The 14,708-nt window shown below is 38.7% G+C and overlaps 1 protein-coding gene across 9 annotated transcripts in view; it reads left to right on the top strand.

Moving 5' to 3' along the window:
- Positions 1–14,708, top strand: part of NUP98 (nucleoporin 98 and 96 precursor) — a 123,198-nt gene that overhangs the window by 92,846 nt on the left and 15,644 nt on the right. For all 9 annotated transcript variants that reach the window (XM_059134124.1, XM_059134149.1, XM_059134116.1 and 6 more), the window contains 4 exons: positions 1,296–1,562; positions 6,976–7,133; positions 8,048–8,191; positions 10,047–10,189. In XM_059134124.1, coding sequence (XP_058990107.1) covers positions 1,296–1,562; positions 6,976–7,133; positions 8,048–8,191; positions 10,047–10,189 — 712 coding nt within the window. The remainder of the gene's footprint in view (positions 1–1,295; positions 1,563–6,975; positions 7,134–8,047; positions 8,192–10,046; positions 10,190–14,708) is intronic.

The raw sequence follows: 14,708 nt of genomic DNA, 5'->3' as shown, positions 1-14,708 counted from the left end.
AAAAATCTTAATGTTACACCTTTCATAATAGTTCACCATTATTCAAGAATGGTGACTATTTTAAACTCTTCCATACCACACATTTTGAGAATTGTGTATATTCATTTCTTTGTGTTTGCTTCAGGTGTCTCATCTTCTTTTCAAACATGTGTGTCATCTTCCCATGTATTCTTTTTTTTTTTTTTTTTAAGATTTTATTTATTTATTTGACAGAGGGAGATCACAAGTAGGCAGAGAGGCAGGCAGAGAGAGAGGAGGAAGCAGGCTCCCCGCTGAGCAGAGAGCCCGATGTGAGGCTTGGGGACCATGCCTGGGACCATGACCTGAGCCAAAAGCAGAGGCTTTAAGCCACTGAGCCACCCAGGTGCCCCCCCCCCATGTATTCTTGTATTTGGCTTAGTGGTAAACAGTGCTTCTGTTTTGCTTTCCTTCCTGAGGAGCAATATGAATAGTACTTAAGAATGTAGAGTTGGACTCCGATTACTTGGGTTCAAATCTTCGCTCTGCTACATGTTGCCTATAACTTTTGAGCAAGTTACTTAATGCTCTGTACTTCAGTTTCCTCATCTGTAAAATGAAGATGGCAACTACTGTATATTTACATTGTGTAGTTTAGAGATGGCTTTCCTCTTAAGTGCTTTGAACAGTGTCATTTAGGCTCACTAAATGTTGGGCTGTGCCTACTACAGGAGAGAAAACTTCCTCACAAGTTTTTAGAGCACTTCATGTTTCTTAAAGCATTTTGTAAACAGAATGTAATCAAGTTGGAGGACTCTTCTCTGTCATTTGAGATTATATTAGCCATAATGCAGCTAGAAGAATCTATTTAAAGGAGCATAGAGTGGGGCGCCATAAAGGAGCCTCTGCCTTCGGCTCAGGTCATGATCCCAGGGTCCTGGGATCGAGCCCCACGTCGGGCTCTCTGCTCCGCGGGGAGCCCGCTTCCTCCTCTCTCTCTCTCTCTCTCTGCCTGCCTCTCTGCCTACTTTTGATTTCTCTCTCTCTGTCAAATAAATAAAATCTTTAAAAAAAAAAAAAAAAAAAAAAAAGGAGGATAGAGTTACTTTTGTTATATAAGTACCAGAGGAACATGGAATGAACAAGCAGTTATACTCCACACCTCCAGAACTTGTAAGACACAGCAGAATGAGCTGGAGACAAATTAAGGGCAATCAGCTTGAGTAGTTATTCGGGGTATGTATTAATTTATGTATTTTTATGTCACAATTAGAGTGATGTCCTCTGTGTAGGTACTTTGACTTCATGTCATAGCATTGTTTTCCTGTCTGTGTTAGTTGTGCAGCACTGGAGCCTAACATGGACATTATGTGAAGCCTTATGGGGCCACCTGAAGGAGCCTGACAGCCAACTGGATGAACCTAGTGAATACATTCAGATTCTGGAGCGAAGAAGAACTTTCTCTCGCTGGCTATCCCATACTGCTGCACCCCAGATTGAGGAGGAAGTCTCCTTAACCAGAAAAGACAGGCCTGTGGAGGCTGTCTTCAGCTACCTCACGGGCAAGAGGATCAGTGAGGCTTGCTCTCTGGCCCAGCAGTCAGGTAGGGCATATGGTCCTTCTCTGTATCCTTATCTACATCCTACTCACTAGTGGTTCCTGCCCTTTAATTTGTAGATTTGCCTTTGTCTTCTAGCCTAAATGGAGTATAAACTTTCCAGGAAGATTGCTGGTTCCTCCAGAGTAGGGACTGTGTTCTCTAGTTTTCTTTTTAGAACCTTAAGCATTAAGTTTACTTCTACCTATGCATTTATAATGAAACTAGAAGATAGAGATAAGCAAAAAGCAATAAATCCAATTCACCTAAATTCTTCAGTATTTACTTTATACATTTCAATGTACAGCTTGTACTTGGACTGTTTACTTTGTAATATATAAGGTATATTAAAATTTGTGTACACAAAGCAACGTATGCCTGTAAACTTTTCAAAGATGGTACCCTGCTACATATATAGAGAGATGGTATTCTTTTCATGATCTCCAATATAGATATTATATTCAAATGCTTCTCTGTATTCTTTTATCTACAAATGTACCATGTTAGCAAATTCCTTTTTTGACATTTAGGTGTTTTTTCCCTCCTTCTATAATCAAGTCTCTGAACCTTTTAAACACAGGTATTTTGTATTAATTCACTTATTTCATTCAAGTAAGTGTGTAAATTTAATTTCCAGGTTGAGATACCTACTTTTTTTTCTTCCCAAGGATTTCCCATTTTGTATTTGTGCTCTTTTTAGTTTTCCTTCCACTAATGAGAGGCATTTAGCAAGTATTTGATAACTGTCCAGACACAAATCTAGGTAAGAATAAAAGATGGCATAGTTCAGTTTAATCTGTGTATAATAAAATCCCTGATCAAACCTTGTTACTGAAACCTTGTTATGGAAACCAAATAATTAGAGCCATCAACTGGATTTATTTTTGGAGGCCTTGGCCAGTTTGGATTGTAAGGAACAATCATAGGAAAAGCTAGAATCAAGAACTTTTCTACATGGACAGTTGCATTCTACTGTCACTACATGTTTAGCTTTTTGTGATCTTCATATATTTTTCTATAGTGGAAATTTATCTTCAGCATTGGCCTTTTATAAAGTTAAAAAGATTATGAATCATTAAAGAGAGAAAGTTATGCTCACCAACACATATATATTAGCAGAGGAAGATCTCAAGGAGTGTTAGAAGTCAAGTCCTTAGATTTATTTGTTCACAAACTCTGCTTTTTCCTTCCCCCACCCCCCACTTTTTTTTCTTTTCTTTAAGGTTAAACTTTTGGCAAGGCTTACTAAAAACCGTTGATTCACTATCTCTACTTTTAATAATTGATAGAACAACTAAACAATATCAAAGAACGTAAAATACTTGGGACACCTGGGTGACTCAGTCATTGAAGCGTCTGCCCTCAGCACAGGTCGTGATCCCAGGGTCCTGGAATCGAGTTCCACAGCAGGCTCCTTGCCCAGCAGGGTGTCTGCTTCTCCCTCTGCCAGCTCTGCCTGACGCTTTCCCTGCTTATGCTCTCTCTCTCTCTGACAAATAAATAAAAATCTTAAGAAAATATTTTAAAGACAATAAAATACTTGAATGCTATCAGTGTTACCTGATATCTACCCAATAGGAATAAAGACCTCAAGTCAATAACCTAAGTTTCTAGAAGCTCCCTGGTGGTCTAGTGGTTAGGATTCGGCACTCTCAATAACCTAAGCTTCTAAACTAGCAAAATAAGAACTAAACCAAAAGGTAGAAGAAATAGTAAAGACTAGAACAGAAATCAATGAAAATGACAATGTGAAAAAATAGTAATCAATAACACTGAACATCCGTTCTTTGAAAAAGGTAAGAAAGCTTACAAAACTGTCACTACCCTGAGCATGGGGGTTGGGGGGGGCAAAAAAAAAAAAGAAAGGCACAAATTACCAAAAAATAGGCATGAAAGAACATCACTACTAACCTTATAGAAAAGGGACTACTATAAAAAATTCTCTCATCGGGCGCCTGGGTGGCTCAGAGGGTTAAGCCTCTGCCTTCGGCTCAGGTTATGATCTCGGGGTCCTGGGATCGAGTCCCACATCGGGCTCTCTGCTCGGCGGGGAGCCTGCTTCCTCCTCCCTTTCTCTCTGCCTGCCTCTCTACCTGCTTGTGATCTCTGTCTGTCAAATAAATGGATAAAATCTTTAAAAAAAAAAAAAAATTCTCTCATCAAATTCAGTAACTTTGAAAAAATTGACAGATTCCTAGGAAAATATAAATTACCAAAAGGGACTCAAGAAAAAGAAAATCTAAATAGATCTATAACAAGTAAAGAGGTTGAATTACTAACTAAAAATCTTCACTCAGAAAAAGTCCAGATGTCTTCACTGGTAACCAGCACTGTTTTATTTATTTATATATATATATATATATATATATATATATATATATATATGGCAGGCAGAGATCACAAGCAGGCAGAGAGAGAGGAAGAAGCAAGCTCCCCGCTGAGCAGAGAGCCCGACACTGGGATCGTGACCTGGGCTGAAGGCAGAGGCTTTAACTAACCCACTCAGCCCCCCAGGTGCCCCATCAGCACCGTTTTAAAGAAGTAATACCAACCCTCTACAACTCTTTCAGAAAATAGAGGGAGCAGTTCCCATCTTGTTCTATGGTGACATTATTAACCTGATTTCAAAGCAAATGCATAGAAACCTACAGCTAGCATCATATTGAAAGACTGAAGATTTCACCATTTGGGAAATCACCATTTCTTTCTTTCTTTTTTTTTAAATTGGAGTGGGGGAATGTTTTGTTTTTCATTTCTTTGACATAGAATGTATGATTTATTTCAGGGGTACAGGTTTGTGATTCAACAGTCTTACACGATTCGCAGTGCTCACTATAGCACACACCCTCCCCAGTGTCCATCACGCAGCTACCCCATCACTCCCACCCTTCTCCACTCCAGCAACCCTCAGTTTGTTTGCTGAGATTAAGAGTCTCTTATGGTTTGTCTCCCTCTCTGGTTTCATCTTGTTTCGTTTTTCTCTCTGGGAACACCATTTCCATACAGAATTGTAGTGGATGTTGTAGCCGGTGTAATCAAGAAAGGAAAAGTAGCAAAAGCTATACAGATTAAGAAGGAAGAGGTAAAACTGTCTTTATTCCAAGTTGGCATGATTCTGTATGTTGATAGTTCAGTCCTGAGGAATCAACAGAAAAGGCAGTGGGACTAAATAAACTAGTTCAGCAAGATCTCAGGATTCAAGATTAGTGTACAAAATTCAGGTGTGTTTCTGCATATTAGCAACAAGCAATCCAAAATGAAATTAGAAAAACAATGGTATTCACAGTAACATTGGAAGGAATAAAATTAAGGAATAAATGTAACAAAAATGAGACTTGTACTGTAACTATGAAACAGTAACGAAATGATGATCTACGTAAATGAAGAAACACATTTCACATTTCACGTTCATGAAATGTATCTCAGCTTCAGCACTATTATCATTCTTCGCTGGTAATTTTTTGTTGTGGAGGCTGTCCTGGGCATTGCAAGGTACTTAGTAGCATAGCATCCCTGCCCTCTGCCCATAAGAGTCCTTTACCCTCAGTTGTAACAACCAAAAAAAACCCTCTGGACATTGCCAAAGTTTCCTTGGGGAACAAAACCACTCAGATTGAGAACCAGTAATAGATTGGGAACCTCAGTGTTGTTTAACTGATTTATACTAACCCTAACGCTAACCCTAACCCTAACCCTTTTATACATTAGTGCATTTTCTATCAGAATGCCCACTACAGACATTTTTGCAGAAATTAATAAGCTGATCCTTATTTGGAAATGTAAGAAACCTAACCAGTTTTAGAAAAGAACAAAATCAGGAAACTCAACATGTGTCTGTTTTCAGAATTTCTGTAAAGCTGCAGCAGTCAAGACAATGTGGTACTGGCATAAGGATGAACATAGAAAAATAGAACAAGATAGAAATGAGACTTCAAATATAAAACCCTTCCATTTATAGTCAGTTGATTTTTTGACAAAGATGCCAAGATAATTTAAACATGGAAAGGATAGTCTTTTCAACAGATAATGCTGAGATAGTTGAATATTCACATGCAGAAGATTAATTTATATTCTTAGCTTGTGCCATACACTAAAATTAACTTGAGGAAGTAACCTAGAATCCTCATCAGTGAGAACAGTCTTCTTGAAAAGTCAGGGATTGGCAACAGCCAGTTGGTTTGTTGACTGTAATCAAAGCAAAGAAGATTTTTTTTTTAAGATTTTATTTATTTATTTGACAGAGATCACAAGTAGTTAGAGAGGCAGTCAGAGATAGAGAAGGAAGCAGGCTCCCTGCTGAGCAGAGATCCTGATGTGGGTTTTGATCCCAGGACCCTGGGTCATGACCTGAGCTGAAGGCAGAGGCTTTAACCCACTGAGCCACCCAGGTGCCCCACAAAGAGGATCTTAATGAATATATTGTGTCAAGCTCTGAACTCCACCATCTCTAGTGACGAGGATAGTTATACATCTTGGCCAATAAATCCTCAGTTTTGGGTTCTCTAGATACACTGAAATAATCTTTTTTCCTTTTGGTATCACTCACCTAGAAAACTAGCAGCTCATGGTCAAGTGGGCTACAACACTTACTGAATGAATCATAATCCAGTTATGCTTTGATTACCTATATATAGAGAGACCATGTGTCCTGCACATTTCCAGATGTGTTCCTGGTGCATGATTTTTTTCCTTTAGGCCTCTCTAGTTTATGAAGGAAACTTTTGAGATGAAAGCCTCAGTTCTGGCAGGATGGTATTTTATATAGACATTTAAGCACTGACCCATATACAAAAACAAGAGAAGGACTACTGACTTACAGGAGGTTTGTAGTAAGGGCTGGAACAAAGCATTTTCCTCTTAACTTACAACTTAGCTGGAAGTTTTCATCAACTGGAATTTCTATTCCCTCACATTCTAGTTAATGAAAATCTTTTTATTGCCTCAGTCCTTTGTACTTAAAAATGTTTAGTAATAGAAATGACTAGACCTGTGAGAGTGAGAGTGTCAGGGATTCTCACACATTCATTTTGTCTGGGTTTCATTTTGCCATTTCTCAGTGCCATTCTCGTTGGGCATGTTTTCAATTATGTGATCTCAGTCTTCACTACACACCTTTGAATCAGATAATTCTTTGCTCCATTTTACAGATGAAGTACTTTAGGGTTGCAGAAGTAATAGATCTAACATTGAACTCTATACACTATATAGTCTAATGTAATTTAGGTTAAACTATTTTGAATTTTTTCTACCCAAGCAGAAGAATGGTAAGTTCTTGAACAATGTTTTGGGACTACTGCAGAAAGCAGTAACAGTGTAAAGGTCTTCCTCCTGAGGGCTAGAAGAAATAAGATAATGTCCCTAGGTTTTTCCGCAAGTCTTTTAATCTTCGCAATCACCAGAGAACTGTTTTCTCTTGTAGGTGATCATCGTCTTGCCCTTCTTTTATCCCAGCTGGTGGGTAGCCAGTCAGTCCGGGAGCTGCTTACTATGCAGCTGGTGGATTGGCAACAGCTCCAGGCTAACTGTTTCATCCAAGATGAGAGACTGCGTATCTTTGCCTTGTTGGCTGGAAAACCGGTACTTTCCTCTTTTCTCATTAACTTGCATACGTTTTCTCATAAATCCAAGACGGCTTGAGGTTAAGGGACAGAGCTAGCTTTGTAAATTGTATACTGTGACATATAACTAAGCAACTTGTTCTTAAATTCTGTGTAAATATTTTCAAATTACAAAGGTACATCACGTACCTTGTAAAAGAAAACTGGTCATATAGAAATTAAATCAAGTTCACCATATCCCTTATTCTAGTGGTAAATAACGTAAATAATTTATATTCTCTTTCCAGACATATTGTAAGTCCGTATCAACATATATGTGTGCATATTTACACATGTGTATATTCCAATAAAATCAGTTATACACAGTAGTTCTGTAAGTTAACTATATGGACGTTTTTTCATGTCATGTGGCATCACTCTTTTTAATAGCCACTTCTGTTCATTCTGTGGGTGAGAAAGCATAATTATTTTAAGCCATTGCTGCCTGTCTGATTGACATATTGCTGTCGCTTTCCAGCAGTGAAGTAGCTGGTCAGAATTTATGCACAACTTAAAGTTTTACAAGATGGCAACTGCAGGCAGTAAGAAGACCTCCTCTTCACTTTCTGTGGTTCTTATCTCTTCTCAAAGCACCGATAGTCTAAATCTGCCCTCTCACCTGCCACCAAGGAAACTGTATTTTATATTTGGATCAATAACACTGCCAGTCTAGTTCATTTAAAATGTTATTTAAATAGGGACACCTGTCTGGCTCAGTTGGTAGCGTATGCAGCTCTTGACCTTGAAGGTCGGGAGTTTGAGCCCCATGTTGGGGGTAGACTACTTTAAAAAAAGAAATAAAATGTTACTTGACTAAGTGAGTAACTGGCAGATCTGGGCAGTAACAAGATAATGTATGACACATAGCTGTGGTGATGATTTTGTCTCCTGCAGGTTTGGCAGCTCACAGAGCATAGGCAAATCAATGTGTGCTCATGTTTGGATTGGAAACGTGCCCTGGCTGTGCATCTTTGGTATTTGCTTCCACCAACAGCCTCCATTTCCAGGGCACTCAGCATGTATGAAGAAGCATTTCAGGTATTTATGTTCAGTAGAGCCAACCAAGAGTCATGGGGGGAGTTCTGTTTTTGCCAGAAAAGTATTGCAGAGAAAAAAACACCCAAGTCATACTTCATAATACTTTTTCCTAACTGCTTTCTTTGAAAGTACCATAAAATTGAAATGGACCCAGGAAATCTGATGGGAAACTTTTCTCCTGCCTCTGGACAGGGCTACTTTTAAAATTCTCCAAATATCTCCTTCTATTTTATTTAATATGATGTTTCCACAGTTGACTTTCTTAAAGCAGTTTTCCTGCCCCCAAATGAGAGGGTTTTTCTTTTTTCCTAATGCTGTCTTATTCCTTTGGGAATTCCTTGGATACAGCCCAACCTCAAGTTTTGTATAGCCCCAAATTAGCAGGCCTGAAAAATCTGCCTTTAAGTATCATATATCATATGCCTTAACTGTGTTGAGGTTAAAGAATTATTAATGTGGGGCGCCTGGGTGGCTCAGTGGGTTAAGCTTCTGCCTTTGGCTCAGGTCATGATCTCAGGGTCCTGGGATTGAGCCCTGCATCGGGCTCTCTGCTCGGTGGGGAGCCTACTTCCCCTCCCCCGCCCCCTGCGTCCGCCTGCCTCTCAGCCTACTTGTGCTCTCTGTCAAGTAAATAAATAAAATCTTTAAAAAAAAAAAAAGAATTACTAATGTGAGGATGTGCCTGCGTGGCTCAGTTGGTTGAGCATCTGACTCTTGGTTACAGCTCAGGTCATGGTCTCAGGGCTGTGAGATCCAGCCTCGGATCAGACTCTACACTCAACAAGAAGTCTGCTTGAGATTCTCTCTCCCTGTCCCTCTGCTCCCCGTCACGCTCTCCCTCTTTTTCTCTTTCCCTCTCTCCCTCTCTAATAAATAAATAAAATATTTTTTTTTTTTTTAAGATTTTATTTATTTGTTTGACAAAGAGGAAAGAGCATAAGCAGGTGGAGCAACAGGCAGAGGAAGAGGGAGAAGCAGGCTCCCCGCTGAGCAGGGAGTCTGATTTGGGGCTCGATCCCAGTACCCTAGGTTCATGACCTGAACCAAAGGCAGAGGCTTAACCAACTAAGCCACCCAGGTGCACCAAATAAGATCTTTTTTATAAATAAAAGTATTATTAATGTAGGGTTTATAGTTTATTTTTTTTCCTGAGAGAGAGTACGAGAAGTAGGGGGAGGGTCAGAGGGAGAGAGAGAATCCTAAGAGATTTCACACCTCACTTCCACAATCCTGAGACCATAACCTGAGCCCAAACCAAGAGTCTGGTGCTTAATCAACTGAGCCACCCAAGAGCCACTATTAATGTTTTTGAAGCCATTAATAGTGGGTTAAATGGCTGGGTGGCAGCTGGGTGGCTCAGTGGGTTAAAACCTCTGCCTTCGGCTCTGGTCATGATCCCAGGGTGCTGGGATCGAGCCCCACATCGGACTCTCTTCTCGGCAGGGAGCCTGCGTCCCTCTCTCTCTCTGCCTATTTGTGATCTCTGTCCAAAAAAAAAAAAAAAAAAGCCATCATTTCTTCAGTTTCTACTGTCTGTAGTTACTACCTTTGATACCATTTGTCAGGAGAAAGAGAACACTAAAGAAACCTGAGTATAATAAGAACTGTGACCCCCCCCCCCCAAAAAAAAGAATTATGACAAGAAAGTATGAGGATTAATGACAACTGTCCAAAGCCTTTGGTAGTCCCTTGAAGACAGGTTGGCTGTGTCACGGCAAAATAAGCTTAAGATCCTTGACACATTCCATTAGGATGTCATCATTCTTAATACATATGTCTAAGTTATTGATACATGATCATATCTATTGAAACACACTTGTAACTGGTGACTGTTTTATCAAATTCTTCCTTTCAGAATTCCTCTGAGGCTGACAGGTATGCCTGCTCCCCACTTCCTGCATACCTGGAGGGCTCGGGTTATGTGGTAAAGGAGGAAGAAAACTCACAGAGACCACTTCAAGATGTCTGCTTTCACCTTCTAAAACTCTACAGTGACAGGTGAGTCAGAACCATGTATGGTAGGGCTTAATTGGCCCTAGGGAGTCCTTTCCTGAGTTTTTTCCCTTAAATGTGAAACCAACTTGCCATAAATTTGTATAAATCAACAAATAATAATTTATAGTGGTTGAATGCAGAGAACTTTGGATCTAGGGGTAGAGATCTAAAAAGTGTTTAACTTTAAGAAGATACAATTTACAAATACTGAAGTGTGCATTTTAATACAGTGTAACTAAAAATTAACATAGCATTACCCCCCTAAAGTTCCCTCATGCCCCTTTGCAATCAGTCCCCCCTCCCAGACAAATAACTGACTTTTTTGTTACTGTAGATTAATTTCACTCTTCTAGAATTTTACACAATTGAGATCATTCTGTTAAATTTTGTGTCTGGCTTCTTTCACTCACATAATGGTTTTGAGACTTATCCATGTTAATATGTATATTAGAAGGTTTTTTTTAATTGAATAATTTATTCATTTATTGATGGATAGTTTTTCTTGATTTTGGCTGTGATGAATAAAATGCCATGAATATTTTGGATATAAATATATCCAAAAGTGTTTATATCATTTTACATCCCCACCTAGATCTCTAGGTGTTCCATATTCTCTTCAAAATTTGGTATTGTCAGCTTTTTAAATTCTGCCATTTTAGTGGGCATATAATAGCATCTCATTGTGGGGGGGGTGTTGTGGTTTATTTATCCTAAATATCCTAAATAAACAGTGGTTTATTTATCCTACAGCAGTGTATGAACACATGCTATTATTACAGTCAGTAAATTTAAACTATCTTATTGGAACTATTGGACATGTCAGAAACAATAAGGAATTTTTTCCAGTCATAACTAATCACTCCTATCTCATTTCAGTTCCTTAAATATTTTAAAGTATTAAGTATGTAACTGTGGTAGAGGATGATACAGTTTTTATTTGTTTTTAAGATTTTCTTTATTAGAGCATAAACAAGTGGGGTGGAGAGGCAGAGGAAAAGGGACAAGCATATTCCCTGCTGAGTAGGGATCTGGACATGGGCCTCAATCGCAATCGAGTGAACCATCCAGATGCCCCTAGATAATAATAGTTTTATATTGTGGTAAAATATAAATAACTAAAGTAGTGCTTTAATTTGCATTTCCCTAATGACTAATAATATTGAGCATTTTTTCATGTGCTTATTTACCATTGTCTCTATATCTCCTTTGCAAAAGTGTTTACATTTTTTTGCCCATTTTTTAATAGAGTTGTCTTGTTGTGTTACAATATTTCTTTATATATTCTGGATATTAGTCCTTTATTTAAATGTGTTTTTGCAGTTATCCTAATGTAAGGGCTTGTTTTTTTCATTTTCTTTACTAAGGAAATGAAAAGTGGTTTTACATTTTAAGTTCAGTTGACATTTTTGAACTATAAAATCAATTTCTTAACTAGTATGTTGAGATTTTTCTATTTATTCTTGAATCTCTTTCTTTTAATCTTTTTTTTTTTTTAAGATTTTTTAAAATTTATTAGAGATCACAAGTAGGCAGAGAGAGAGAGAGAGAGGAGGAAGCAGGCTCCCCGCCGAGCAGAGAGCCCGATGCGGATCTTGATCCCAGGATCCTGGGATCATGACCTGAACTGAAGGCAGAGTCTTTAACCCACTGAGCCACCCAGGCGCCCCTATTCTTTTTTTTTTTTTTTTTTAATTTATTTATTTGACAGACAGAAATCACAAGTAGGCAGAGAGGCAGGCAGAGAGAGGGGGGGAGGCAGGCTCCCTGCTGAGCAGAGAGCCCGATGCGGGGCTCAATCTCAGGACCCTGAGATCATGACTGACTTGAGCTGAAGGCAGAGGCTTTAACACACTGAGCCACCCAGGAGCCCCAGACGCCCCTATTCTTGAATCACTTTCAATCATTTGCTTCTTCTAAGGAATTTGTTTCCCTAAGTTATCCCATATTTATTGGTATAAAGTTATTCATAACATTTTCCTTATTTTTTTTCTTATTATCCTTTTTAAATGTCTGTATGATCTGTAACTATGTCTCTCTCCTTCTTGATATTGGTGATATATGTCCTTTTTCTTTTTTATTTTCTTGATTGGTCTACCTACAGCTAGCTTTTGGTTTAATTGTTTATCTCTATTATTTGTCTAGTTCAAAATGGATCAGAAACCTAAATTTCAAACTTAACCCAGAAAACAAACAGAAAAAACCAGACCAAACCAGAAGATCTTTGCAACTGTGAGTTAGTCAGAGGTGTTTTGACACCAAATAAATAATCTATACAAGAAAAAATTGGTGAACTGGACTTCAAAAAAATTTAAAAATTGTTAGTAATTGAAAAACTGTTAGGAGAATGAAAAGACAAGCCACAGACTGGGGGAAGATAATTGCAATTCATACATCTCATAAAGATCTTGTATCCAGAACATATAAAGAACTCCTTTAAAAATTTTTTTTTTATATAAGAGAAAGGGCGTGCAAGTGGGTGGGTGGGGTGGGAGAGGAACAAGCAAACTCTGTGCTGTGTGGAGCCTGATGTGGGGCTTGATCTCTCAATCCTGAGATCGTGACCTAAGCTGAAATCAGGAGTTGGTTGCTTAACTGAGCCACCCAGGTGTGCCCAGAACATTTAAAGAACTCTTAAAACTCAATAAAACAACCCAGATTTTGAAATGGGCAAAATATTAAAACATTTGCTTTATGAAAGAAGATCTAGATGTCAAGCACATGAAAATATGTCCAGCATTGGGCGCCTGGGTGGCTAAGATGGTTAAGCAACTGCCTTCGGCTCATGTCGTGATCCTGGAGTCCTGGGATCAAGTCCCACATCAGGCTCCCTACTCGGCAGGGAGTCTGCTTCTCCCGCTGACCTCTCCCCTCTCGTGCTCTCTCTCTCATTCTCCCTCTCTCCACCAAATAAATAAATAAAATCTTTAAAAAAGAAAAATTGAAAAAAAAAAAAAAAAGAAAAGTGTCCAGCATCAGTAGACAATAGGGAAATGCAAATTGAAACCATCACTGTCCACCTATTAGAAGGGCTAGAAATTAAAAAGACCAAGGGCCCCTGGGTGACTCAGCCAGCTAAGCCTCCAACTCTTGATCTCAGCTCAGGTCTTATCTGAGGGCCATGAGTGCAAGCTCTTCCCAGCATGGAACCTACTTTTAAACAATTTTTTTTTTAAAGATTTTATTTTATTTATTTATTTGACAGAGAGAAACCACAAGTAGACGGAGAGGCAGGCAGAGAGAGAGAGAGAGGGGAGCAGGCTCCCTGCTGAGCAGAGAGCCCGATGCGGGACTCAATCCCAGGACCCTGAGATCATGACCTGAGCCAAAGGCAGCGGCTTAACCCACTGAGCCACCCAAGCACCCCTGGAACCTACTTTTAAAAAAAAGAAAAATGTCTTGTACCAAGTGGTGTCATATTTGTGGAGCAACTTGAATTCTCATACACTGCTGGTGAAAAATATAAAATGGTATTGGCACTTTGGCAAACAGTTTGACAGAATAGAAAGTAAAGCAAGTTGGACATACTGCATGCATATGATCCAGTCATGCCACTCCTAGGTGTTTGACCAAAAGAATGAAGACATATATCTGTATACAGGTGTTTGTAACACCTCTGTTTGTAATGGCCCAAAATTGGAAACAAGCCAAATTTTTATCAAAGGATGAATGGATAAACAAATTGTGGTGTATCTATGTAATGGAATACTACTCAGTAATAAAAGGGAATGGACTGTTGATACACATGATAACACAGTGAATCACAAGATAATTTTACCTGGTTTTGAAAGGACTGAGATTAAAAAAAAAAAAGTACCCAGAAACTATACTGTATGATTCCAATCTACCTAAAATTCTGGAAAATACAAACTGATTAATCACAGAAAGCAGATCATTATGTGCCTGAGAAGGGTGGCTGTAAAGAGGGGCAGGAAGAGAGGGATTATAGAGGGGCATAAGGAAGCTTTTGGAGGTTTGTTTGTTGTCTTGACCTTGGAGGTAATTTCACAGGTGTGTACATATATTAAAACTTCATGAAAATTGTACACTCTAAATATGTTTACTGTATGTTTACTGTATGTCAGCTTATCTAATGTGAAAAAAAGAAGAAAAAGGAGTATCTCAAGGTGCCAGTAATAGAGAAACCAGAGTAAGAGGAGATAGTAAACCTTGTTTTCATGAAAGGTAGAATTGCTATGACTAAATCCTTATATAAAATCCACACTCTGCTATGGTGAGTGCTGTGAAGTATAAACCTGGCGATTCACAGACCTGTACCTCTGGGGTTAATAATACATTATATGTTAATAAAAAAATTAAAAATTGAAAAAAATCCAGTCTGTCCCATACAAATAGTCTAGAACTGCACTGTCCACCATAATAGCTCCTATTTACATATGGCTATTTTAATTTAAGTAGACTTTTAATTTAGTTACTCATTCATAGTAGCCCCCATTTCACATGTCTAGTAGCTGCATGTGGCTGGCTTTTGGCTGTCGTTGGTCAGAACAGGTTATAGAACATT

Source organism: Mustela lutreola, chromosome 1, assembly GCF_030435805.1.
Source record: "Mustela lutreola isolate mMusLut2 chromosome 1, mMusLut2.pri, whole genome shotgun sequence".
Classification (NCBI taxonomy): Eukaryota; Metazoa; Chordata; class Mammalia; order Carnivora; family Mustelidae; genus Mustela; species Mustela lutreola.
This window is presented reverse-complemented; position numbering and strand designations above follow the sequence as displayed.